The 27,837-nt window shown below is 36.0% G+C and overlaps 1 protein-coding gene across 5 annotated transcripts in view; it reads right to left on the bottom strand.

Annotated features, from left to right (window-relative positions):
• The window catches only part of LOC149080571 (rho family-interacting cell polarization regulator 2-like), a 185,943-nt gene that overhangs the window by 152,441 nt on the left and 5,665 nt on the right, over positions 1-27,837 (bottom strand). For 4 of the 5 annotated variants that reach the window (XM_089239709.1, XM_089239708.1, XM_089239707.1 and 1 more), the window contains exons 2-4: positions 15,947-16,081; positions 10,630-10,762; positions 4,240-4,315 (exon numbers count right to left, since the gene is read on the bottom strand). In XM_089239709.1, coding sequence (XP_089095835.1) covers positions 4,240-4,315; positions 10,630-10,762; positions 15,947-16,081 — 344 coding nt within the window. The remainder of the gene's footprint in view (positions 1-4,239; positions 4,316-10,629; positions 10,763-15,946; positions 16,082-27,837) is intronic. The other variant, XM_089239710.1, reaches the window with a different exon arrangement.

Below are 27,837 nucleotides of genomic sequence, written 5' to 3'. Positions count from 1 at the left end.
ATACGTTTTGGTCAACCCCCCCCCCCCCCCACTGTAATATTGAGGAAGAGGTTAAAAGGTGAAATTCAGTCCCTATTGCATGTCAGGAAATCAAAATGAATATTTAATTATACTGATTTCTTTGGTTTTAATTTCAAAAGTTCTCATTTAAAAGGGGGAAATAAGAACCACAATGCTTGTTTCAGAATGAGGAGCAAATGAGAATAAATATTCGTTCTGTAACGCCATGGACCCACGGTGGGTGGAAAGGGATCACCCCATTGAAAATAAGTGCCTATTGATTGATATAATTTTAATAATTAATGATTTTTCTCACACCATAATATTGCAATTATCCTGTATCCGTCCGATGTCATTGATCGTGATGCTGTGCCGTCTTCCTGAGACTCCCACCTGATTGCTTTGCCTGAATTGCGTTGTGTTCGTGTTACTACATCACACTTCCAAAGTGAAGAAAAGGAATTTGAAAGATATGTAAATCTAGCTTCATCTGTGCTGATTGGCTGCCTTCTCTATATCTGCCGCTATATAATGCAATGATGAAGTCATCAAAGGGCTTACATTTCCTGATCGCATCTGTTCTCTGATGACCATGTACAGAGATGCCGCTGTACTCTAATTTACCTGGGTCCTGGGATCCAGGTTATTCGAAAAACCTGGATCCTTTTTGAGTGAAAGTGGGTCCATCTAAAAAAAATTCATCTTGAAAAAAATTATGACCCCCATAATTCACTGGTATCTCTATGTATTTTCTTCCAGCATGCCCCAGGACTTTGATCACCTGCTTATATTTCTTCGTTGAGACTGAGGGGTGGACCATGTTCTGAATAGGAGGAGGTATATATGAATAAAGTATAATTCATTTCTAAAAACATGTTCTATCCAAAAAGGTTCATTTACTTTCATTGTCTACTAGTACAAAAAGCTTGCAAAGAAGCTCATTAGCACAGAGAATTTGACATATGGAATTCCACACATGTAATAAATCTAAAACAAATATACAGTTGATCCCTCTTACACACACAATGTTTCTCCCATTTAGAACTTTTTTCACTAGGTACAATTTATTTTCGTGGTCCTAACAATAAATGGGAAATCTCAATGGGAATTACTCAAAGTGTTTCCCTATTTACAATGTTTTTCATGATGGTTTTTTGAAAACATTATAAGCAGAATACACTTTAATTAACAGTTGGAGGCAGACATTTATATATTTACTAATAAATCAATCTATAAATTCCCTTCTGATTGATTTTACATTTCGTTAAAAAAATCTTAGCACTTTCAATATCTTCTAGTCAAATTTAAAGCAAATTATATTCTCTCTCAAACACTCATCTTCTGATTTCCAATTCATACTTTGGTTTTCCTGGTAAAATGATTCTATTTTCCCTCCCTGATGGTCCACCACTCTGATCTGTCGCCATTTAACTGCCACATATTTTCACACCTGAATATGGGAGCTATGTCAGATTTGTGTTGGAGAAACTTAACAGTGTGCTTATGTATATGGGCCCAGCATTTTGCGTGTTTTGTGTTCAGTAGGTGGTGCCATCTATCTATGCTGCAACTAGATACTTTCTCAAACAGGGCAAGCACACATTTTGGCACGCCCATGTAATGTAAAAGCAGTTATAAAGGGTGAATTTGGTGCCCCCTCTAGTCCAGTCTGGAACACAAGATCCACCTTCCCCCCCCCATGTGGGGCCCCGCATCTATCCTCCAAACTGATCATGTGTGCATTTGAAGTTTAATGTATACATATTTGTGTTGTAGGTATGTGTCATCCCTGCGGCAGCCGGTTTGTTTCCAAAGGAGTTAGCCAACTCAAAATTGTGACTACCACATAGCAGCTAAATGACAAAACTGTATATATTCAAGGTAGAATTTTTACAGATTTGGTTTGTTTTCCACGATCTCTGTAAAGTTTTACAATTTGAATGGGCATTCCAATCCTTTCCGATTTTTAGAAAAAAAATGTGCATTTGCAATATTGTAGGAACAAGGCAAATTTACGCCATATAGATACTGTGTTTGAATGCTGGCAGAAAGCCGTGAAAGCACCATAATTTCCAGTATGTGACCGGAAGAGAGACCGGCAGGGGAATGAAACTCCAAAATTTGACAATCACATGGCCCCTCATTCAGGGAAGCAACTACAGTCAAACCTCGTTAATGAGTCACTATTGGGAGAGCAAAAATATGACTTAGTAAGCAGAGTGACTCGTTAAACGGAGTAAGCCATAGCTGTGCCAATTCCTGTCTGAGGACAATTGGGACTTCCGAAAAGTGACCCGTTAAGCGGAGTAACGTGTTAACTGGGTGACGCACTAACAAGGTTTGACTATATATATCTCTCATCTTATTTGTCAACAACCCTCATGAATGTCAACACAGTAGTGTACAAAGTAGTAAAACCACTTTTTCAAGGTTGCGCGATCGTGATAGACGTTAAAAGGAAGGGAAAGGTTGGGGAGGCTTTTCTCTACTTTTTCTTCTTATAACTGGGAGGGACGGCAGAACAAAATTTTTATGCGTCCTTTTCCAAAATTCCGGGTATTTCACGCGTTATAGCGCATCAATGGTAACTCTGATGTAGTTGAATCTCAGTTCGCCTGGGAGGCCTGTACCAATGAGCTATGGATTAGCTCTCCTGTCGATACCGTTCCTGTGTCCACAACAGTGCCATCTTAAGTCATGGGCCCGGGGGTCCCAAGATCATAGGGGCCTCACAAAAATGAGATTTGGTTGAAATTTCACCTCAGAAAAATCACTTGGCCCATGGCCGCATGATGCTCTTAAGACGGCCCTGGTCCACAAGAGTGCTGCTTCTCAATTTAAGGACAATTGGATGAAAGGAACCATGGACTTTGTTCTTTGACCGAGACCATACCTTCCATGGACTGGATTTAGTGATAGACTGATCGTATCCAAAGATATGTGGTGATAAACTTCATTTTGTTAAATTCAAAATTGTAAATCTAAATTGTTAAATTCTGATAATTAAAAGTAATTTAAATTAGTTTATGATCTTGACTCTTGTTGTGTTGGATTGATTCATAATTATCATTTATGTAGATCCCGGGTATGACACGTTAGTTCGTCACAGTACTTCGGTCAAAAATTCTAATGATGAATATCCAATCATATACATTCCCCCCCCCCCATCTTCATTTAGCAAACAGTCTCGAAAATTGTTCCGAAACCAATATATTTGAAAAAATATATATTAACTAGTATAATCTTTTTTCCTCTGATTCCTCGATGATCGTGAATTTTTCAACTTTTGGATAATATTTACTGGGGAAGGAAAAACTGTGTTTTACTAAAAGAAGGGGAAAATAAAGAAACATTCTAGGCATTAATTCTGATAATAAACCTCTTAAGTCTACCAGAGCATGAATCAATTCCTTGCAATAACTCACGTGGTCACATGGAGTGCTGCTATTGGGTGAGTACCAAATCAAAGGTAAAGAAAAATAAGAAATTGCAAAAAAAATTTAGAAAGAATGTTTTGTTTGAAAAATTCAAACTGAATGTATTGTATGGAATACTTTTTAGAGTAGATCATAATTTTTGATGCATTGGATCTAACTAGGAACACAACTAGATAAACAATAAATGTGTCAATTTATGAAGTGGAAGAATGCAAATCCCAGGGTAAAAAGTTTGGTTAAATTGCCTGTGTTTTCACCATATTACTTATTCTGTATACAAATCCGAGAATTTTCCAGGTCGTTTTGCTGGTGCGGCTTATACACCTGAGTGACACTCCTGGTGTGACCCATGAAGTTGGCTACACCTGATATACATAAAAAAAGCCAAAGATCCTTTAAAAACTGACAAGAGAGATGTTATATAACCTTCTGTATGACAAGTCATACTTAGTCATAGGAGATGACTACCACAGACAAACATGAAATCAAGAATGACTTTTAGCAGATGTTAATATAGATAAAACTAAGATTTTGACACTGTTGGTAAACTATCATTGTTTCATCATTATCATTTTGTCTACTTAATGCCAAACTAGCCCAAGAACCAAAGCTAATTAGATTGAGCCAATTTTTTTAAATGTGATTGTCACATATTCCCAAGAGATCGGTAAGATCTGTCCAGGGAATTTGTTAGTGTTAGTAGACATCCATACCCGAAGAGACAATTCTGAAAAGCTTAACAGAGCTTCAATTATAAAGTATAAAATACAATATATTTCACTACAACATAAAAATAACTTACATGAGATGAAAGGGAAGAACTCTCAACAGCAAATTTTAAGTTGATCAAATCACTCTGTGCTAACTTGATTATTGCTCTGCATGAAGCAATGAAAAAAAATGTCAATGATTTTAATAATGTGTAACAGAAAATATTTTATGACAGACATATGCATCTTTCAAGTAACGTTCATGTTTAGTTGATTGTTTCCTTCAAATAATTGAGATTCCCATAAAAATAATTTTTTTGTTTTTATTTTTTAATGTTGTCATTTCTATGGTAATGGGAGAGTCCAAAAAACATAGGAAAATTTTCATTGGAGAATTTCTTGCTTGATATCTTTCAAGTAAAAGATCAGAAGAAAAAATAATAATGAAAATCAATCCGAATCTAAATTCGGCCTGTAGCAAGTTTTAAGACATCTTTCCCCCAAATCAGAATCTTTAGCAATGTTCTGCAACAAGCCTGTATGCGACAGCCCCCAAACCATCACACCAGATGTGCTGCTGTGAAGCTGCTGTAGTGAAGGAAGGATTGAGGTATTTGCTACAGGTCCTCCACAGAAATACATGGTTGCCATCACTGCCCAAATTGAATCTTGATTCATTGTTAAAGATGACCTGGTTCCATTAGATTGTGGTCTAATCCCATCGAGCTCGGCACCTCCAAACGAAGGTGATGGTGAGTCGGTGTCATTGGTAGTACACATAATGGGTGCCACAATACCAAATGTTCTTCAGCAAGATGCCTCACGATGGTACAGACAGATACAAGGGCCTGTAGTGAAACTGCTGCCTGTGTCTGAATAGCGGACAATGATGCAGTTGGTGCTGTGCATTCTTGTCAAGTGATGTAACGGTCTTCTTGGATATTGGTCTGCAGAAAAAGTAGGATGGGGAGGGTACCCCCCTTAGACAACATAATCATGGCATAATTTAAAAAAAAAATTTCTAGGGATTTTTTTTTAAATTTTTAAGTTAATTTTTTTTCATAGCACACTATTTCAATATCCTGTAAGATTGACTCAAGCCAAAGCAAAATGAAAGAAATGTCTTGGCTACAAAAAAAATTTTTTTGGCCAAAATAAGGTCTTAGCGACTACAAATAATTCTTTTCTGCTCTCCTCACAATATATGTATATTACATTATTTTTCGGGAGTCTTCCACAGTCTATTCTGTCAACTCTCTTTGACAATACACACAGAAAATTATGAAAAAATACATAAGTTTTTTAAGAATGACACTCTTTCGATACCACTTCCAAAAGGCAAAATGTGTAAATTACAAGGCCCGATATAAGTAAGTCAAGGTGGACCAGATGGTTTTACGGCATTGTCCATCCCTTTTAAAAAGAATGCTTAAATTTTAGTGGTCAATTCCAGTGTAATAGTTTTTGACAAATATGAAGCACTTCCATTTGTAGCTTTTTACTTGATAATTGTAAACATTGTTTGTGCCTCTGAATGCTCTAAAAACACAGAAGAAAATTGGATGCTATTAGGTATCATCAAAGTCACAAAGCCTAGAATAGGTCTATTTACCCAACTGCTTTGTTATGCAAACTGTTTCACCTATACACAAAATGTGCATCATAATTTTGAATGATGAATGTTAGTTACTGTCCAAGACCATGAAGAGTAGTAAATACAAAATTATTTTTTTTCAACTAGGCAGAAGTTTTTAATGACTATTATCTATTTGTAGAACCCTCAAACTAAGCAAATGAAAAATTATTAAATCACTAAATGGTCCATATACGCACCGCCCCCCCCCCCCGAAATAACCTTAAAAACAATACAATTTCTGCTTTGGCAGAATTATTAATTGCAATCTACTAAATCTGTATTATTTGCCATTATGTCCACGATTCCCTTCTCAATTAAAATCAATTATACAAATTTTGTTGATAGGATTTTGTTAAAAAAAGTAGGAAAAGTAGGACAAAGTGGGACATTTTACCAAAAATACAATGCCCCATAGAAACTGGACCCTAAGGGCAAAAGCCACATAAGCGTCCACCGCCTCCCTCCGCAAAAGCATAAATAGATACAGGTTGTTTCCCTAACGAGGTTGGGGGGGGAGGGCGCTAATGTTCATCTTTTGCTCTTCTGCCAATAAGTTTTTAATAGTGGGTGGGGGACTGTCGTCTTCATTGTTGCCCTCCCCGTATCCCCACCCATGACTTCAATCAACTTTGCGAAATCACCTAAGCGCTCAGGTTATGAATATTCAATGCAATCCATTCCTGCATATGCCCTTGCGAGTCGTACATACGGACGTCTGGTGATCCCCCATCAATGTCAGATGCCCCATCAATGTTTCTGTCGTATCTGAGTTTCTTCGCTACCTATGACAAAACTTTCCAAAGCACGCTCCGTGGATGCATCCACACTCATTGAAAATCCATCCTCCGAATGTAAAACTACTGAACACACCATTGACTGATATTAAGCCATATGCACAACAGTCAATGCTGTCATCTATATTTCAAATTGTGTTGCACTGCGACGCATAGCAATAATGGGCTCAAAACAGAGCTAAAGACCTGAACGACATTGAATGGAGCAAGGTGTGATTGATCGAGCAGTTTGTTCAGTCGATTCAAAGATCGGTGTCGACTTTTGAAATTGGCAGTTTGCTGTCAGAATCGATGCTCATCGCCAGACAAGGATGAGACATTTTCTTCTGATACACAGCATCAGAAGAAAATAGTATCTTGATAGAATCTATCTAAAGCGTCCTCTTGTATAGGCTTTGGGCCAAGAATATTGCATAAATAAATAAATGTGCACGAATGAGCCCATTTCTTTACTGATTGCATTACCATGTGCAGACAAAATGTATTGGTGCAAGTAAAATAAAAATTTAGAAGAAACGTTTTATATACGAGAGCCGAAACCATCGTTTAAGAGTACAAACATAGTCCAGCCGATTTTCCAATTCAGAGGGAAGCACAGTAAAGGGCTGATCCAGCCCAGGGACTCTAGATGAGATAATTCTCATTTTTTGTTTCTTCACACTCTAAATTCACTATACGGAGCCCGTGAAAAATTTAGACTGAGCCCGCCAAAAAGCTCAGCTTTGGGGGCCTTACTGCAGGACGTGGGGCCACTAGACCAGTGTTTCTTAGCCTTTGGAATCACGTGGCACGGTTGATTTCTTTTTCTTGATTGGAAGGCCCGGGCATACACAAGAGTAATGGGAAATAAATGGGTAAAAATGAAGCAATAAACCAGTCACGGACCAGTTTGGCGGATGCCAGGGCATGGCGGTTGAGAAACACTGTACTAGACCAACCAAGGGCCCTTTTGAAGGACGGATCCCACATATTCCTTTTCCTATTAACATTTTTCAAAGTCCAATATTAGACCCTTGTTATTTGCTCTATCATCATACCCTAGGTATTGGTCTAGATCGCAAGCTTTTCACTGTATTCCAATGGTTCTCTTTTGTCAGCTGCCTCCCTTGCGTAGTTCATGGTTCATCGACAGCTTCCCAAAATGACTTTTATAATGATAGACACCCTGTGAAAGAAAGTAGTATGCCGGATTTTTTTTTCTTGAGAAAACTATGAAGAGAGGCACTTTTCTGGATATGTTAAATCTTTGATTGACTAGAGTGGCAATTTTATTCTATAATTGGATTGAGCACCACTGCACTTAATCACTGATAGATTGGGCAAGTATAGACTACAATGAACGCCAGGACTCTGCGAGAAACTTATCCTGTTGTGCTGTATACTACAGCTTGCCATTGATCAAATGACCACCCAGAAATCCTGAATTAACTTCCTTATAACTTCTCCCTGTGGAGGTACATCAAAAAACAAGATATTGGCCTCTCTCTTTCCTGTTGATATATCGGAGCTGAAATAAATATCTCAGCACTCGGATTCAGATATTTTATCTCACATTTGGGTGGAAATGGATTACTGGGTTAATGTGTGCTATGCAGTGAAGGGTAGGGTACACACATAGAAAATCTGTAATTCTGGTTATAAAAAAAACCATTCCACTAAAATTCTGTTATAGGTAACATAAAATACCTTACATTTTTCATGTTTTATAGTGCATTGAAACTGCAAACTTATTATGAATCACACTGTATAATTTGAAAAGACAGTCATTATAATTATGCCATTTTATCTCTACATAAATGACATTGAGCAATGTAGGCTATCATGGCCAGCATCTTATGAAAATTAATAGGCTGTTTGGCCATGGTCTTCTACTCATTCTTAACATCTCACCAGCAGCTGTGGCAACATCTTGAGAGATGAAAATTACTGTCAAATGTTAAAACTGCCAAAGAGGTTACTGCCAACTTTTTGGCTCTACTAGTTATAGTTTGTTGTCATTGGTTGGATACTTGAGATCCCCAAAGCAGAATGTGCCAAAATCTGTGACGTACGTCGCAGAACAATTAGGGCTGCTGCAGAACAATTTGGAAGAATTTTAAGAAAAAGTGCAAAAAAAACCCCCACTATTACATGTATGGGGGGGGGGGTTTACTGCAGCACATTTCCAGTCAGCTGAGGGCTCGTCGCAGAACAGTGCTAAACATTCTGCTTTGGGGCTTGAGATTTTCTGTGTGACAAACTTCAACTGAAAAGAAATTTTAGAGACTACCCCGGACTGGTTCCCAATCCTCTCACATGCATATATTCTCTCTGAAAGTAATCTGACCCCGAAAGACAATATTCTTCAATTGACAGACAGTATTCACCCTCAACCAATTCTGAATGAGCATCAGGGACCTAGCAAATCACAGCAAACTACTGCTAAGAAAGCCTCAAAAAGTTGATAAGGACGACACCACGTCTGCTTTTGGCAAAAACTTTCAGCACTGAAGATGCCCGCCAGTTGGGGGAGAATGAAACATTGAAATAAATAGGAGACCGTTTCTAGACATCCTGATAAGTTCCTTGTTTTTCATGACACTGAATGAATAATTCTAGTCATTTATATAGTGTACTGCATATCATTACTGACCAAAATTCTGTTACTTTTTCCCCTATTTACAGTAGCCGCCGCTTATAAGAATCTTGTTTTGTTCAGCCATTTTGATTCATATAAGTGGTTGATTCTTATATCTGGAACATTTTGCTGTTACTCATCCAATTACCACTGGAGTATGCAGAGGGGGGGGGGGAGCCTTCAGGCAAGATCATAATGTTTTTAATGTAAAAACCGAAAAACCTTATACATTTTTTATTGAATATTTTTAATTCCTAAAATTTTAAAATTTTAAATCTATAGCAATAGTATATCATTGCCCTTACATAGAAATCGTTCATTTTCAATGTAGACAGACTAAAATGTTATACGGTAACTGAATTACTATTGTAGTATTATTGTCATGGTCCCCACAGGAGTGGGGACTCTGTGACCCAGAATGATTCTCATCATTTTTCTTTTTTCATGCTATATATTCACTATAGAGGGAGGTTCTGTAAAAGTCTGGAGATCCACCAAAGACTACAACCCCTAGGGCAGAGGTCTTCAACCTTTTTCTAGTCAGGAGCACTGCCTGTACACATCAAAAGAAGAGCACCCTTACGGCAAGTTTGATATATGTATGCATGAAAAATTAGGATTGATTTTTATCGTTGAATGCAATTTGTACAAGGTAGTTAATCGGGACATTGATCAAGTGTTCATGAGCACAAAATCGGGCATGAGCATAGAGCACTATGAGTGCTCGCGAGCAACAGATTGAAGATATCTGCCCTAGGGGCTCTGCTCCAGAATATGGGGGCTATGACTATTGTCCAAATGCATAACTCTAGATCAGAGGTTCCCAAACTTTTTGTTTCCATTGCCCCACTCCTCTTCAGAATAATTTTTAATCACGCCCCCCCTCAACTCAAGCCAACCCGTAGCTTCTACCAATCCTTGGAGCTTTCTATAACCCCCGGAGGCAATATTGTCCACTTTGGGAAGCACTGCTCTAGATAGATCCGCTTATCCATAACTTTGACAAAAACCATTTTTTTTAAACCATAAACCTCTTGCGGATAAGTTCTGTCATTCATATAATACAGCTCACTTCACTATGAAGCTGTAAACCTTACTCTTTGAAGGGGTGGGGGAGGGGGAAGGCTACAGTCAATATGGGATGGTTTTATTACAAAGGTAAAAGTGACAATAAGTCTATATAGTCTTCCAAATAACCTTGTGAATAATCAAAAATATTCTACAAGTTCCACTACTGAGATGAGCTGCAGCAGTTTTTGAGGGGACTTTTATGTATTTCTTTATTCTTAAAGTGGAAATCTGATTCTTATAACCAATGATTTTCCTCTGTTAAAACAGCATTTAGTTTTTGTTTTGCCGATGTGATACTTATAAGCGGTGGCTACTGTATATTTATAAATTATGTCTAATACCTTAATAAAAACCAAAAATGTACCTTAAACCATCACTTATAACACTGAAAGTCAATTCTGCTTGTTCTGGCTGAGGCATTTTTGGTGGTTTTCCACTCCATGTAGCTGATAGCCCTTGAATGAAGTGGCGAGTAATTTTTGGACTACATGCTTGTGCTTGGAAAAGGAAAGTCATAATTATAACAAGTATGATTTACTAAGATTTATACAACCATATTTCCTGTATCAAGTGCTGAAACACTAATGTGATTTTGAAAAACATACTTACAGGGTGCAGGCAGAATTTAAGCTGATGCAGAATACACATTGAGCATTCAAAAAGTTTCTGGAAACAAGTACACTATTGACACTTATTTTTATCTTCCCAACAGCATACCACCAGATGGTGACACAATTTTGTAACAATTCTTTCCTGCTTCGAAGGTTGCTGCTGTAGCATATTTATTGAAATCAGTCTCATTTGGTTAGAATACCAGAAACCTAGAACCAGCTGGTAGTCTAAGACAGTGAAGCGCAACCTCCTTTTGACAGAAATTGTTTTTGTGATTCCTACAAAGACTGACCATATGTCCCGTTTTCCCGGGACATTATGATTTTTTTGCCAGTAAATGTGTTGTCCCGAAAGTACTTCTTCGAACACTTTTTTAGATTTTAATCAGGCAATATTTACTTCCAAAGATATTCTCTTTTTTTTCAATATCATATTAATATTAACTTTGTTTTTTGATGCACTTAGTGTCCCTTATGCAAGATAGAAGTGTAGCGAGGTGTATAGTCTTTGATTTTAGTATACAGGGTGATTGAGAAAGAATCATCAGATTTCAAAATGATTTTACACTTGCAATCGACAATTAACAAAAATTGTTCATAAAATGTAGACACATTTCCCCCCCCCCATATATTTACATATTGCTTACCATTCTATCCTGTGTTTTTAATTTTTAAGAACTACAGGGTGTTTCTAAAAGAATCATCATCCAATTTTAAAAAAAATCTTAACTATTCAGCTTTTAATCTGTTTTGATCAAATAATGTATAGGTAGAAAGAGGGAAATCTTGAGTTTCACGCAGTTGCAGACAGGTAGTGCTGATGCTCTTACTTCGGCCGCCACTTCAGTGTTTGTCAAGATTGGCTTTTCCCACAGTTAGAAACAAATTTGGATAACTTCATTTTCTAGTAGGACGGGGCACCACCACACTGGAGCTTGGACGTTAGAGAATTTTTGAACAATCACATTCCTAAATGATGGATCAGCTATATGGGACCTGACGATTCAGTTAAACATCACTGGACTCCAAGATCGCCGGACCTCATAGTGTGCGATTTTTTCTTGTGGGGTTTATAAAAGACTATGTTCATGTACCTCTCCTTCCAGCTACATTAGCCGAACTGAAGATATGCATAACAGAAGCAGTGGATGCAAGCATGTTCACAAACGTTTGGGACGAATTTGACTACAGTATAGACATATGCCATGCATCCTCAGGTGGATATATTGAGCACCTTTAATTTGGTTTGTAAAAAAACTTTATTAGCCATGTAATATAAAATTATTCTTAAGTGTCTATGCTCAATACTTTTCGCAATATACACATTTCAAATTGGGTGATTCTTTTTGAAACACCCTGTATACAATTTTTAAATCAGGTGATTTTCTCTAAGTCATCCAGTAAAAGTACCAACTTGATATTGTCTACCGCATGCGCCAGAAGCACAAATGAACAAATTTTATTTTTTTTCTTAATCGGCTGTTTGGATACCTTGTTTTGCTAACTTGTGCCTGAAATGCAAATGTGTATCCCTACTGAAACACACGTTAAACATTTTAAGAAAATAACTTCCATAGAGTAACATAGGTAGAGTAAACATTCAAATGTCATTTCCCACATTCTTTTTTTGCAAGGACATTGCATATTCATGATTCTGCCATCATGGGGCCGATATATTGATTATTGTACAAGTAGAATTTGATTAAATTACATTGTACGATACATGATAATTAGCTCAGATGAATAAAGGCATTCTTTATTTTTGTCATATTTTTAAATAAAAATAAATTTCTTATTTGGAAGTTTTTATTTTGGAGAATTTCTCATTTGTGTGATATCCCCCTGTTCATTGACGTGACCCACGGATTGTGCATTGCTGTTCTAAGAAACAGCTCCTATTCTCCTGAGGTATTTATATAGACTAGTCTTGTGTTAGTAGTCATTATTTCGTAGACTAGTCTTCTACACCACACACAAAAAATATCACCATATAACCCCTGGGCCCGATTTCCATTGCGCCAATAGGGTATTTGCACAGTGCCTCAAAATAAAAAAAAAAGGCTTTAAATTCAAACAAAAAACCTGCATTCACTGAACTAACACAGATTTTTCCAAACTCATTTGTCTTACCACTGTTTTCTCAGAAAAAATATATACTCAGTGTCCTTTGCCGAATTCACTTATAAGAACCCATATTGTATTTCTATCTTCTACCCCTCCCCAAGGGGGCAATATCACACACTTTAGGAAACATTAAACTAACCAAACATCTTGGATGCTAGTTGGGGCCTTTAAATGTTTACTTTGCCCAGGGTCCCCATCAGCTCAGAATCAGGTCTTGTTAATGACTTGAAAGTTGCTATTGAAAACAAATTTTTTTCAGTTGCAAGATTCCACTTTTATCCTCATAGTAGTTTCCAAAAAGAGAATGGCTGATGCTTTTTTGAACAGATCTTTTACACCATGCATAGATTAAATTCATACATTTAAGACAATAGAATGACAGATTGTTATTGATATGTGAGAGTAATATGTACTGATAATTCTTATATAAATCATGTTAATTTATCAATGCTATTGAATGCACAATTCTTTCCTCTAGATACTAGATTTTTAACAATGAAGGAAGAAAATCTGAAGTACCTCAGTCAGTATGCAAGAAAGTGAACAGAAAAACCATTGCAATACTCTAATAAAAATACAGTCTACCCTTGGTTTACAAACTTAATTCATTCTTGAAGTCTGTTCACAAACCAAAATAACCTTTCAATATAGGAATCAATGTAAATTGGATTAATTTGGTCCTGCAACCCCAGAATTTTTAGTATGAACTTTTACAATAGTGCATAACATAAAATCAATTCAAATCATTTAACTAACACTGAAAATGTTTTCCCTAGAGATAGAGGATTAGAGGCTATCCTGACCTCACCACATTTTGGGCTTACACATATATCATACCAAAACTGGACCGGTGCCATATCTAGTTTCATTAATATCATCTGTAGCCTCAACAATAAAGCCCTGCAAACTTCTGCCTGCAAAGCAATCTGGCCACAATTTCGTCCCAACTGAGTTCATGAGTTCCTTCTCAACTGCCAAGCTTTATGAATAAGAACAATGAGCATTGCAATGTATTAAATTATGTTCGCAGAAGTCAGTGAGTGTTATAATTCTGTCAGAAATTATTACAAAACATCTCCGACTTAAACCTACTCAAAGTTTGAAATGGCCTGCTTATCTATAGGCTAGATCAGCAATGGGAAAACTAGGCCCTATGGGCCAGATGTGGCGCTCATTTGAAAATAATAGTATAGAGATTTTAGATTGTGTTTTTAAAAAATTCATGCAAGGTCGTGTTATTTTTTTGCATATGAAAAATATAGTTGTGTGGATATTAAAATAGAAATTTATTTAAAAACTTATAGCACGTATATAATAAATGTGCATAAAGTTAGTTATCACATTTATTTATTCACAGTTGTAAAAGATAAACAACTATCTCATTTGCAATGAAATCGTGGTAGTTTTCAAAGTATACAATACATTCCATCACTTCATTTCAAAGCATAAGCATTCCAATTATGAATCAATGTCCACTCCGAATATGTCAGTAATGTAATATGAAAACTTTTTTTTGTTTCTTGGCCCACTTCTTGAAAAGTTTGCCTATCACTGGGATTGATAAGAGTTGCATTTGCAGGAAATAGCTTTTAAAAAAATCACTGTGTAGCTGTAGATGTCTCAATTTCTCTATTGCTCCTTTGAATTTAGTCTAACTTTTCTGGCTTGCATGTTTGCAAATCAAGAAAAGTTCATAAACCAAATCATTTTTTGTTGTTCATAAACCAAATTGTTTGCAAACTGAGTGTTGATTGTACTCTATTATAACCCCATGATTTAACCAGTTTTGAGGGGAAGTGTGAAATAGACATCGTAAAGTCTCTGACTAGGCTGACCATATTTGTCTAAAAAAAATACGGGAAGTTTGAACCCAAAATACAGTCTATCCTTGGTTTACGAACTTAACTTGTTCCTGAAGACTGTTCATAAACCAAAACAATTTCTTCTATAGCAACAATCAATTTAAAATTATTTAATCTGTTTCTGGAACTTCAAAGAATTCCAGTGTAAATTTTTCCAACAGCAGTTTCTTTAATCTGCATAATGTAAAACATTTGGGAATCATTAAACTAACACTAAAAGAATAATCATAAATACAACAAGATGCAAAGTTTAAACAAAATGATAACAATGCCAAGACCATGTCTGGTGTCGTTAATATCATCTTTAATCTCAGTGTCAAAGCTCTCAAAATCTTTGCTGGGAACACATTCTGGCCACAATATACTCCAAGCAAAATTCATGGTTTTGTCAATCACTTCCTGTCAATTATTGCAAAACAGTTTCTTGGGAAGATTTTTTTGGTTTCGAGCTCTATAAAGTTTCAAATATACTGTTGATCCATCAGCTGGATAAGAAGAGTGGTATGCAGGGCCGAAACTAGGGGGTGCAGGTGGATCTGGTGCCCCGGGCGCCGGACTAAAGGGGGGGGTGCAATTTTCACTCTTTAACCTCTCATTCAACATTTTGAGGTGCCAAAATGTGTGCTTGCTTTGGCTGACCAAGCATCTAGTTGCAGGCCTGGTGGTATGGTGTCAAGAAGTTAACTGTGGTGAAATTTAATTCTTCAACCAACTCTACTGTCAAAAAAAAAAAAGTGGCTGCAGGCTTCTGAAATCTGCTTCCCTCTGCATTTAGTCACTGGTGTGTTCGTAAACAAAGACTTGTTCATAAACAAAATCACTTTCTACTATTTGTAAACCAAATTTTTTGCAAACCGAGTTGTCCTTAAACCAAGGGTTGAAAGTACCATCTTCAGAAAAAAAAGGGAATGATAAAACACTCTTTACTAGCTGATTCCCTTGAAACTTTTTTTTTTAAATAATGATTTTTAACAATTTTCAAGTAGGTTCAATATGAATTATAAGAATTGATACACAGAATTAGACAAAAAAGTTTATGGCAGAAAGTCCAAAATTTTTTTTTGATAATACAAGGAAAAGTCACCTATTTTTCCATTGTGTGGCAGACTGTCAGTTATGCTGCATCTGTCAAGTGAACTGCTGAGATCTGTCACAGAAAATGCATCACCAGCTGAAACTGTACGTCTGTGGGTTTTATTTTTGTCTTCGCAGGACATTTCTATACAAAAAAAATTTAATAAATTAGTTCTGTGGTTGCAATACTGAGACAAGTGGAATAATTTAAAAATTAAGTACTCCTTTGCAAAAGCTTCCATTAATTTAAATTTTTTTAAAGAACAGAGTTGAGATTTAAAATTTTTAGATAACAAAAACACTTGAGAAAACATCATTATTGAAGCAAACAAGGCCATCATTTAATAGATTAAATTAATCATTTTAATGGATCAGTTTTCGTGTTATTAGGCCGACATGGTTGAAAGCTTGATGTTTCATTTGCATGACTGGGGAGCATTTTCAAGAAATAAGTCTGTTGAGGTTGAGATGTCTGGCAGGAATGGAGTTTGTACTTGCACCTTCTCCCTGTTTGACTTGCACTGCTCTGGTAAAATTGGTCAGCTGAGTAACAGTTGTTTCTTTGGCTGAAGTTATTACAGTGGGCAGAGATGCCGCTGTACTCTAATTTACCAGGACCCAGGTTATCCAAAAAATCTGGGTCCTTTTTGAGTGAAAAAAAGAGAGTCCCTCTCAAAAAAAATTTATCGTTGAAAAATCTTATGTCACCATAATTCACCGGTATCTCTATGAACTTTCTTCAAGCATGCCCCAGGTCTTTGCTCAAAAGAAGGTATCTGTGAATCAAGTAATTCATTTCTAAAAACATGTGTTCTATCCAAAAAAAAAGTTCATTTATTTTCATTGTCTACTAGTAGGAAAAGCTTGCATAGAAGCTCATTGGCACTGAGAATTTAACGTATGGAATTCCGCACATGTACTAAATCTAAAACAAATATGCAGTTGATCCCGCTTATAACATTCCTCCCATTTAAAACATTTTCCACTTAGTACAACTTATTTTCATGGTCCTAACAATAAGTAATTCTCATTAAGATTTCCCGTTCAAAGTGTTTTCTTGTTTACGTTTTTTTATGATGTTTTTTTGAAAAACGTTATAAGCAGGATCCACTTTAATTAACAGTTGGAGGCACACATTCATATATTTACTAATAAATTAATCTATAAATTCCCTTCTGAGATTGATTTTACATTTCATTAAAAAATCTTAGCACTTTCAATAACTTCTGATCAAAAATTTAAAGCAAATTAGATTCTCTCTCTCCTCTCTGACACTTATCTTCTGATTCCCTATTCATACTTTGATTTTCCTGGTAAAATGATTTTCCCCCTCTGATCTGCCGAAATTTAACTGCCACATATTTTCACACCTGAATATGGGAGATATGTCAGATTTGTGTTGGAGAAACTTAACAGTGTGCTTATGTATATGTGCCCAACATTTGGCGTGTTTTGTGTTCAGTAGGTGGTGGCATCTATCTAGCGCTGCAACTAGATACTTTCGCAAACAGGGCAAGCACACACATTTTGGCACACCCATGTAATGTAAAAGAAACAGTTATAAAGGGTTAATTTGGTGCCCTCCTCTAGTCCAGAGCCCGGAGCACTAGATCGGCCTGTCCCTCCCCCTCTCAGTTGTGCCCCAAAGTACAAAGCTACAATATGAGATATGACAAATAAATTTTAATATCTCTAATAAATTTGAATTAGGATTATGACAATTTCGCTATGCACATGTAAAATCAATTATAAAAAATATATCAGTTCTTTAACCAAGATCACATATCTAGCTGAAGCTTTTCATCAGACTGAGAGAAACTTCATTGAAGGTTTAAAATCGATTCATCTAATTTCAATCTCATTGAAAAAATTATTTTAAACTTTTTAAAGTAACAAAACAATTAAACATTATTTATTTATTAAATGACACTGATCTCTTCCATACTACTGGAAAATGAAAATTTTTATCTCATTTTAAAGATCGTTAGAAAAAAGATTATTACAAATAATAATTACAAAATATCAGAAAATATTATAAAAATCCTGATTTTCCTCACTGCAGTGCGACATTGAAAAACAAAGTGTTTTTAGCAGTTGTATGCTGTAATCGATTTCAAAGCTTAGAATGGCTGAATACAAGAGACGAAAAAATTCTTTCGAGTTCTGCAGAACTTGAAAGGGTGCTTTAAAGCATTTTGACATATCTACAAAGTTCATTAGGTATGCAGGTATGTTGCTGCGAAGATTAGGAAGCTCCTTCAGAGTTGGCAAAAACCTTGGAAAAAAAACAGCAGGAAGAAATGGAAAAAACTGATTTCTAAAAAAATTACTTTCGTTAATACTTATGCAATCATAAGCTTAATTTACTGCTGTTACAGGAAGATTTTATCAACTGTAATGTTAATATAGTATCAATTTTGAAATGCTTTATTAGTTGTATTGTTACGATCTGTTGGCGATAGATAGCGCGATATGTTCGATGGCTCTCAGAAATATCGAAATCGGTTGATGCCGATTTCGGTTCATCGGAGAAAGATGCTATTGGTGAGAACATTCCAGAAAGTCCTGCCCCTCCAGACATTGGTTCAACCCCTCCGTATGGTGGCGGCGCCGACTAGGAAACTGTAAGATAGAATTTTGTGGAATGTTCTATTTCTCGAAGTTTCTGTCGGGGTTGTAAATAGTGCGGCGCTCACAAGACAGCAAGCTAGACAGGCTCAGAGAGGCACAAGGAGATTCAGTCAGTCGTGTTTAAACTTTGCGAGAAGGTTGTTAGCTCTCTGGTTAGCTTGTAAATTCGTGTAAATTTCTGTTCTGTAAATAAATCTGCGTTTGTCCGTCGAACCGCTTCTTATTTTGCAATTTCGAAGTCTTGTGGAAAATTATCCGGAACAGTATGTTTGAATAAAAAGTCCTTTATTTATTTATGAACTTCATCAGTTCAGTGTAACATGGTGTAACAAAACCTTTTTTGTTATGACATCGTTAGGCTGTTCCAAAAAGTTTAGTGTTTGAATCCAAAACCATATATTCTTTTCAAACCTGCTGAATTTTAAGAACTTAGAAGCATTTTAACACAATCACAGCTTTCTGAGAATTTCAGATATTTAACACATTACTTCTTTATTACAATCATTCTTACCATAATACTATATTAAAATTTGAATAGTATGCCTGAAGTTTTGCACTTGCAGTTAAAAAATATCACAAGTTACTATACTTTGCCACAGTTCCTGTTCAGAATTCAATCTTTCAGCCTAATATTCAGTATTGATAAGACATGAGAACAAATGATAGGGAAGAATAGTCTTTTCATATCTTAATTTTGTGACTTAAAAATAAGGCATCAACCTTTGTAAGCATTTGTCAGCATTTTGTAAAAAAGCCCCATTCATTCATGATAATAATCAGCACTATTTGCACAATCTCTCAGTAGCTGATATATTGAGTACAATTTAAAATTATGTCAATATGCTTCTATCCACCTCATGGAGATAGTCACTTACAATGATGAAAGATTACGATTAAAAATGTTTCTAAGCATTTCAATTCGCTGTTATATCTGATGTCTCCCAGCAGCTTTGGTCTTATCGCATAGGGAATGCCTGTCAATCATACACTAGTCCTATAGTAATTCCTAAAATACTTTTACATTTTGTTAAACGCGACTTACTACTCCTTATACACTGAAGAGCCAAAAAAAACTGGTGCACCTGCCTAATATCGTGTAGGGCCCCCGCGAGCCCGCAGAAGTGCTGCAACACGATGTGGCATGGACTCGACTAATGTCTGAAGTAGTGCTGGAGGTAATTGACACCATGAATCCCGCAGAGCTGTCCGTAGAAGTAAGAGGGGGTGGAGATCTCTTCTGAACAGAACGTTGCAAGGCATCCCATATTTGTTCAATAATGTTCATGTCTGGGGATTTTGGTGGCCAGCGGAAGTGTCTAAAGTCAGAAGAGTGTTCCTGGAGCCACTTTGTAGCAATTCTGGACGTGTGGGGTGTCGCATTGCCCTGCTGAAATTGTCCAAGTCCGTCGGAATGCACAATGGACATGAATGGGTGCAGGTGATCAGACAGGATGCTTACGTACGTGTCACCTGTCAGAGTCGTATCTAGACGTATCAGGATTCCCATATCATGCCAACTGCACACGCCCCATACCATCACAGAGCCTCCACCAGCTTGAACAGTCCCCTGTTGACATGTAGGGTCCACGGATTCATGAGGTTGTCTCCATACCCGTACACGTCCATCAGCTAGAAGCAATTGGAACAGAGACTCGTCAGACCAGGCAACGTGTTTCCAGTCCTCAACAGTCCAATGTCGGTGTTGTCTGGCCCAGGTGAGGCGTAAAGTGTGTCGTGCAGTCATCAAGGGTACACGAGTGGGCCTTCAGCTCCAAAAACACATATCAATGATGTTTCGTTGAATGGTTTGCACGCTGACACTTGTTGATGGCCCAGCATTGAAATCTGCAGCAATTTGCGGAAGGGTTGCACGTCTGTCACGTTTAATGATTCTCGTCAGTCCTGTTCTTGCATGATCTTTTTCCGGCCGCAGCGATGTCGTAGATTTAATTTTTTACCGGATTCCCGATATTCACGGTACACTCGTGAAATGGTTGTACATGAAAATCCAAATTTCATCGCTACCTCGGAGATGCTATGTCCCATCTCTCGTGCGCCGACTATAACACCACGTTCAAAATCACTTAAATCTCGATAACCTGCCATTGTAGCAGCAGTAACCGATCTAACAATTATGCCAGACACTTGTTGTTATATAGGCGTTGCCGACCGCAGCTCCATACTCTGATTGGTTCCATATCTCTTTATTTGCATACACATGCCTGTACCAGTTTTTTTGGGTATAGTTCTTCAGTTTAGTTATATATTGCCAAGTAATTAGATAAATGTGCTGAACTTATGAAAGCAATTATTTTCTACAAACATGTATTAATTATACTTTAAATTCTATAATATTTTTTATACTGAGATTAACATTTTGAGTGGTAACTAATAATTTGTTTTAATATGCGTGCTTTATTGGAAAATTAAATATTGCACATCTTGGTGAGATATAATTAAATGTTAAAAAAAATATTGTTTTTAGAACATATTTGATATTATTGCACAACCAATGAGGTGAAATAATAAACATTAATTATGTGTACTTCAACTGAATGGTAATTTTAATGCACATTTTTTCAGTTTCTTCCATTTCTTCCACTGACCCGGAAGAAACCCAACCCTGTTTGTAATATTTGGTAATGTATCAATGATTTCCTGCTCAATATATATATCAATTACACAAATTTTGTTCATAGGATTTGACACAAAAAAAAACAAAACTGTGGAAGTAGGAAAAAAAGTAGGATGAGTGGGAGCCCTGGAGAGAGAATTCTCAAACACAAAATAATTCCTTGAGTTAAGCTATAAAACAATTGAATTGCAAAAATTAGTTTTTATTAAAATGTAAGAAATATTTATAGATTAATTAATATGGAATTTCATTAATTTATATTAATAAACACTTTATTTCAATTTATTGAATAGCAAATGAATGGCAGCAAAATGTTTCATCCCGTGTCAAACTCGAAAAATCTGTAGTTTGATATGTGACGAAACATTTCGCTGCCGAAGAAAATGCGTCATTCAAATAGAAGGGAAAATTGGATATTTATATCTATGTATACCTTGCACGCATGATAAAATAGTGTGACATCAATGCAGTTGAATAAAAATTGATTCAAAACAAAAAAAAGTGTTCAGGTCATAAATTAATAAAAAGAAATACTGAGATTTCATTAACCCAATCCTATTTAAAATTAAATTCTAAATAAGAGTGAGAGAGAGATTCATTTTATACCGCTGTGTTTTGCAATAGCACTTTATTTCCCGCCATTAGCTATTTTTTGGAGATTGTCACAATAATTGGAAACTTTGCTCAGTTTTAGTGTCAAATTTGACAACAATTGTCAATCGCCGTATTTTTCTCGAGAATAGTCTCTTTTTTTGAGACTTCAAGTACTGTGAAATTTTCTTTAGGGATTATCAAGTTCTGCGAAGCATAGTTTGAGGACTTTTCTCTGAAGATACGAAAAATCGGAAGAATCCGGTTTGCTGTCTGCAGATTTTGATGAAGCTAAAAATCGGAAGGCTTCCGGTAATTTGGAAGCATTGGCACCTATGCATATTTATAAGCTAGGGGGTTCTTACCCAATGGGTTGCGAGGGGATATCGAGAGAGGTCCTCCAAATTCACTAAGAGCCCGGGGCTTCTGAGAAGGCTCGTAAGGATCTGGCTAATGGTTTTTGAGTTTATGGGTTGCGATCCAAAATTTTGATTCACAAAGGTGTGCCAGATGGGTCGTCGAAGTTCACTTACGGTTAGAGATTCTTGAGCTATCGGTTACGACCCAAACTTGTTTCGATGGGGCGAATGAGCCGCATGAATCCACTTGCAGTCCTGTTACAAATCCAATTATTGCTTCACTAATTTCGAAGAACAAACAGTCCCATGTGTCGCAAAGCTGATCTTGTTGATCTATGGGCATCTTTTTCTCAGCCACCATGTTGTGCATTTTGCCTGTTGTGGCTTTGCATTTGTATTATCAGAAGTTTGAATGATTGTCTAGAAATTTTATTGCTTTTTATATAAATCAGGGCTCCCACTCAAAAAATTAGAAAAAGTAGGAATAAAAAGTAGGATGGGGAGGGTACCCCCTTTACACAACATAATCATAGCATAACAAAAAAAAAAAAAAATTTTGTTAAATTTAAAAAAATCATTAATATATTTTTCCCCCATAGCACTATTTCAGTATCCTATAAGATTGACTCAAGTCAAAATGACAGAAATGACGGTTACAAGAACAATTTTTGGCCAAAACAGTGCACTAGCAACTGCAGATAATTATTTTCTGTTCTCCTCACAATATAAATTACATTTTTTTTGTTTTCCACCCTCTAATCTCTTTAGTCAACTCTCTTTGACAATGCACATCAAATTATGAAGACATGTAAGTTTTTTTAAGAATGACGCTCCTTCAAGACCACTTCCAAAAGCACAGTGCAAAATGTGTAAATTAGGCTACAAGCTCCGATGTAAGTAAGTCAAGATGAACCGGATGGTTTTACTGCATTGTCATCCCTTTTTTAAAGGGATTTGTTTACATTTTACTGTTCAACACCAGTGTAATTGTTTTCGAAAAATGAAGCTCTTTCATTTCAAGCTTTTTGCAGTGTATTGTATACATTGTCTTTTGTATTTTTAGGGCATGCAGAGGCATAAACAATGAAATGCTATTGGGTAGTATCAAAATCACCAAATCTAGAATAGGCCTATGTATCCAACTGCTTTGTAATACAAACTGTTGTTTCACCTATTTGCACCATAATTTTGAATGATGAAAGACGACTGCTGATTACTGTCCAAAACCATGAAAGGTAAATACAAAATTATTTTTTTCATCCAGACAGAAGTTTTTAATGACTACTCTACCAGTTGAACCCTCAAACTATGCAAAAAAAAAAAATTAATAAACCAAATGATCCACATACGCTCCCGCAAATAACCTTGAAAACGATACAATTTCTGCTTTGGCAGAATCATCAATTGTAATTACAACATTTGTACTATTTGGCAATATATCATCAATTCCCTGCTCAATTAAAACCAATTACACAAATTTTGTAGATAGGATTTGGTGGAAAAGTAGGACAAAACCAAGAAAGTACGACAAAAGTAGGACAAGTGGGAGCCCTGGTAAATGCTTAAACCAAAAAAATCCTGGTTTTTGGCTTGGAAAAGGGGTTTCTTACCAATCCTGCTACGAAGTATGTAAGTTTGGATGACACCAAATTTTAAAAACATCATGAAAATCCAAAATCAAATTCACCAAAAAAATAAATTCAACAGGGTTTGAAGTTGCTAGGCCTTGGCTCAGCAGAAGCAGTTTAACACTGTCAATAATAGAAAATAAAATCTGTGCTGAAACACAACTGTGAGTAGAATATGCAGCACCACAGTGCGATCAAACCGAAATGAGACAAAGTTCAACAATGCAATAGTGCAAAAAACATTTCGCTCAATCACTAACATACATTCATGTGAATATGAAAGTGAGACATAAGAGGGAACATAGTAAAATTGCTACAGCTATAACCATAGATACTATTTTGCTTTCTGTCATGACTAGGGTTTCCACTTGAGAATTCCTGTCCACCCATTCTTGGGAATTTTTTTATTTGATTTCCCATTCCCGAAATCCCGAGAAAAATTCCCGGGAAATTGGGAAAATTACTGTTGTGACACATTAATACTGAAAATGAAATACAGTAAAACCTCGTTAAGTCGTCATTTTTCTTCAAGCTCTTCCAGCTTTCATAGACAACAATGTTATTAAACCCTTGTTTATTCGTCGCTAATTTCGGTTAACTCGTCACTATGAAAAAGTTTGGGAAAAAGAAACAGACTATTTTTATGGCTCCCATTAAAAAAATAGTTTGTTAACAGCATTGCCATATGCTTTAAAGTCACCATAAAATCCTATATACCCAAACGGAAGAGTTTAAGTAACGAAAGTTACACTGGGGAAGTTCATTTGACGAATAAGGTTTTTGGAACGTCGGGGGACTGTTCGAGCTAGATCTCATTTCTGCATGGGCTCTACTAATTTAGGGCTTAACAAAATATCTTTGTTGAAAAAAATTAGACATTCTTTCTCAAGTCTTCTGTTTACTTTTTCCTGCCCAGGGCCCCTCTACAAAGTCAAAAGTGTTCGAGATTACTTTGTAGTTGTATCATGAACTACTGATGAAAAATTAAAATACTAAAATTAAATTTCATGTATATGTAAAATTAATGTGCAATACAGAGTTCTATTATGAAGAAAAGCCGCCTATTCTAACAGTTGCTCTGTTAGTCTAAATTAAAAATTACTCAAGTATAAATCAAAGTGTACCGTATATTTTACCACAATAATTTAAGTAATAAGAGATAAAAAAGGTAAAAAATAGCTATTATTTATTATTTTGCAATTTATAAATTTTATTAATATTGTTATTTTGATTCATACTTTAATAAATGTCATATTACTTTAAATTTATAAGATTTTCACAACATTACACATTAAAATTGACACTCCGCTTAAGCTGTCACAATTTTTCGATAACTTCAGGGGAGGGTTTCCAGTTTCTGTACCAGCAACCCTGGCCTATTAAATCTTATACTGTTTTGGGGAAGTGGGAACACGAGAGATGAACAAAGGAGATATCTGAAAAAAGGATGTGCTGTTACGATTCTGGGACTGTTGTGATTTTTAAATGTGTTATAGCGTGCCAATAGCTATCCCTATTATTCTATGAGTGGGGTCCGTCCATTTCTGAAAAACACTGAAGATATCTGCTATTCTAAAGTCAAACATGCATAATACCTAATATTTTTCCTCATTCATTAGCACCTCTTAGTTTATGGCCCTACTTAAGGACCCCCTTTTCCATGGAGAATAACTGCGCAACACCCACCAATACTTTTTTGCCTTTCCTCCCTCTGCAACCTCTTAATACTTACAAACTTATCCTTTTTGTCCTTTTCACCTAACCACCTGCAAGTGCCTGAGAGAGGAAGTTTTATGGCTTTATGATGCCCATTTTGGTGCATATATTTTCCCCTTCCCTGGGAAAGTTTTTAATTCACAATTGACCCCGTTTTTTAAGCAATCCTACAGGAAAATAAAAGTGATTGCAGGAGTTGCCTTTTTGCCTTTTTTTTTACTTTCAAGTGGGATGACCACTTACCACGATCTGCTTTAAAAAAAAACGTGATGTACAAGGGGGAAATCACTTTATGCAGTTCATGCTACAAATCTCAAACATTTAAACACAGTTACAACGAGCCGAATGGGGGGCACTTGTAACTTCTTTTTCTGAGCATAACCATTTCAAGGAGACACAAAGAAAAGACTTCCTCCGAGAAAGCACACTACGGCCCTGGGGAAGGGGCAGAGCCCACTTAAGAGCATGGGCTCCCCTGGCCAAGTGGTTTTTCTGAGGCCCTACATAGTAAATTCTAGAAAATTTTAACTAGATCTCACTTTCCTGAGGCCCCTCTACTCTTGAGGCTTCCGGGCCGCTCCCGGGTGGGCCCATGCGTTAAGACGGCACTGGGAAGGGGGTTGCTTTTTTCTCTCTGTAGAATTTTCTTAACCGCAGGGACTTCAACTTTAATTTCAACGATAATGCACAATTCTTGAAGTTTGGGCTAAACATTCCTGAGGTTAAAAAAAGAACATCTAAAGTGAGAAGAAGTAATCCGTACGTTTGTGCATACAGGGTCAAAAATGGTTATGCATAATCGCCAACTAAAGTGATAAATGTTGCGAAATTTATCAAACTTACCGAGACGATTGGTGATTATGTATTACCGATAGGCTTTACCAATTCAACGTATTTACTGTAACATACATTTAAACCTCATTTCAAATATACAAAGATACATATCTGAAATTTCTCCTATACGAAATGGATTTGCCACTGCCCCTCCTTGTTTTGGATATGTAAGATACACTACTTTATTTCCATATTTCCATGGACGTCCCAATTAATCTACCTGTTCTGCTGCCTATAGTCCGTAGATTATACGTTAAAAAAAATTATGTTGAAATAAAAACAAAACGTCGGAAATGAATTTCTTATTGTGGATCGAAGTTGCACGAGAAGAGTCTTAATTTTGAAATGGCTTTGGTGCGGATAAACCACTGCGTCTTATCTACGGCTTTATTTTTTTCCCGAGAGAGGTTTCATTAGTTATAATTACGTTAAAAATTTATTAACAAAAACATATTTTTAAATATTTATAGTCTGGATAGATGTGCCAGTACAAAAACTAATATTTTCTCTACAAGACCGTGTTAAACACCTCCCATCTTCTCCTTGAGAATGATTTTATATTGATAAATGAAATTTTCTCATGTGGGTTATATACTGCTGCGGCCATGGCGCCTTTTTTTTCAAACTAGCGAAGTTTGCATCGGCCGATTAACAAAAAATGTTTTGTTTAATTCTTATTCAAGATAAACGTGGACGAAATGACTTACCTTTAAAATAACTTTAAGATGATTAAAATTCTTACATTAAAATCTTATAGAAAACTAATACAACTAAAATTAAAATCGAAAATTTCCCTAAGATTTTCATTTATCGAATTTATATTGAGGTTTTCGGCCTCTCTTGAAAGTCGGTTGGAAAAAGAATCAAATTTAATTTCCAACATACGTTCATTTGTTTCTTGAAAGGAAAAATATTGGGGGGGGGGGGGGGCCCCCCAAATGACGGGCCTGGATTGATGGTTGGATGTCTACTCGTTTCGTACCTCCTGTATGAATTTTTTGCGTAAGTCGCTACCAATTCCTTCGCATTCTAAGATTTTCTTTCACATTTTGCGAAAAATACAACCGTAGCTTCAACCCTGTCATATATATTAAATATATGTTTATTAAAATACATGCAGTAAGAATCAAAGTAATTTTTAAAAAAATTTATAATTAAGCATGTTAAGAAAACTTCAAACTACATCTATATATATGATTAATAATATTATCTGGATTTATCAAATACAAAATAATTCTTTATGTAAAAATATAATATCAGATTGCAAAAGTTCGCCTTTGTTGCATCATAAATGTTTATATATCAATTAAAAGTGAAATTAATTATTCTTTTAATTATTTGAAATTTGAACATTTTTCTAAGAATCTGAACATGAAGAGGTTTAATTAAAAAAATTATTTTATTCAACAATAAATGAATTTATTGTAAAAAAAGTATGAATTTAAACCAAAACCTTTTTTTTCACCAACTCTGATTTGACACTTTACATTAACATTTCTAATTATTT

The sequence above is a fragment of the Pholcus phalangioides genome, unplaced genomic scaffold (assembly GCF_987345545.1).
Source record: "Pholcus phalangioides strain wild (caught in Gottingen) unplaced genomic scaffold, Ppha-v1.0 ptg000011l_1, whole genome shotgun sequence".
In the NCBI taxonomy this organism is placed as follows: Eukaryota; Metazoa; Arthropoda; class Arachnida; order Araneae; family Pholcidae; genus Pholcus; species Pholcus phalangioides.
Note: the sequence above shows the minus strand (reverse complement) of the source record. Positions and strands in the feature narration are given on the sequence as shown.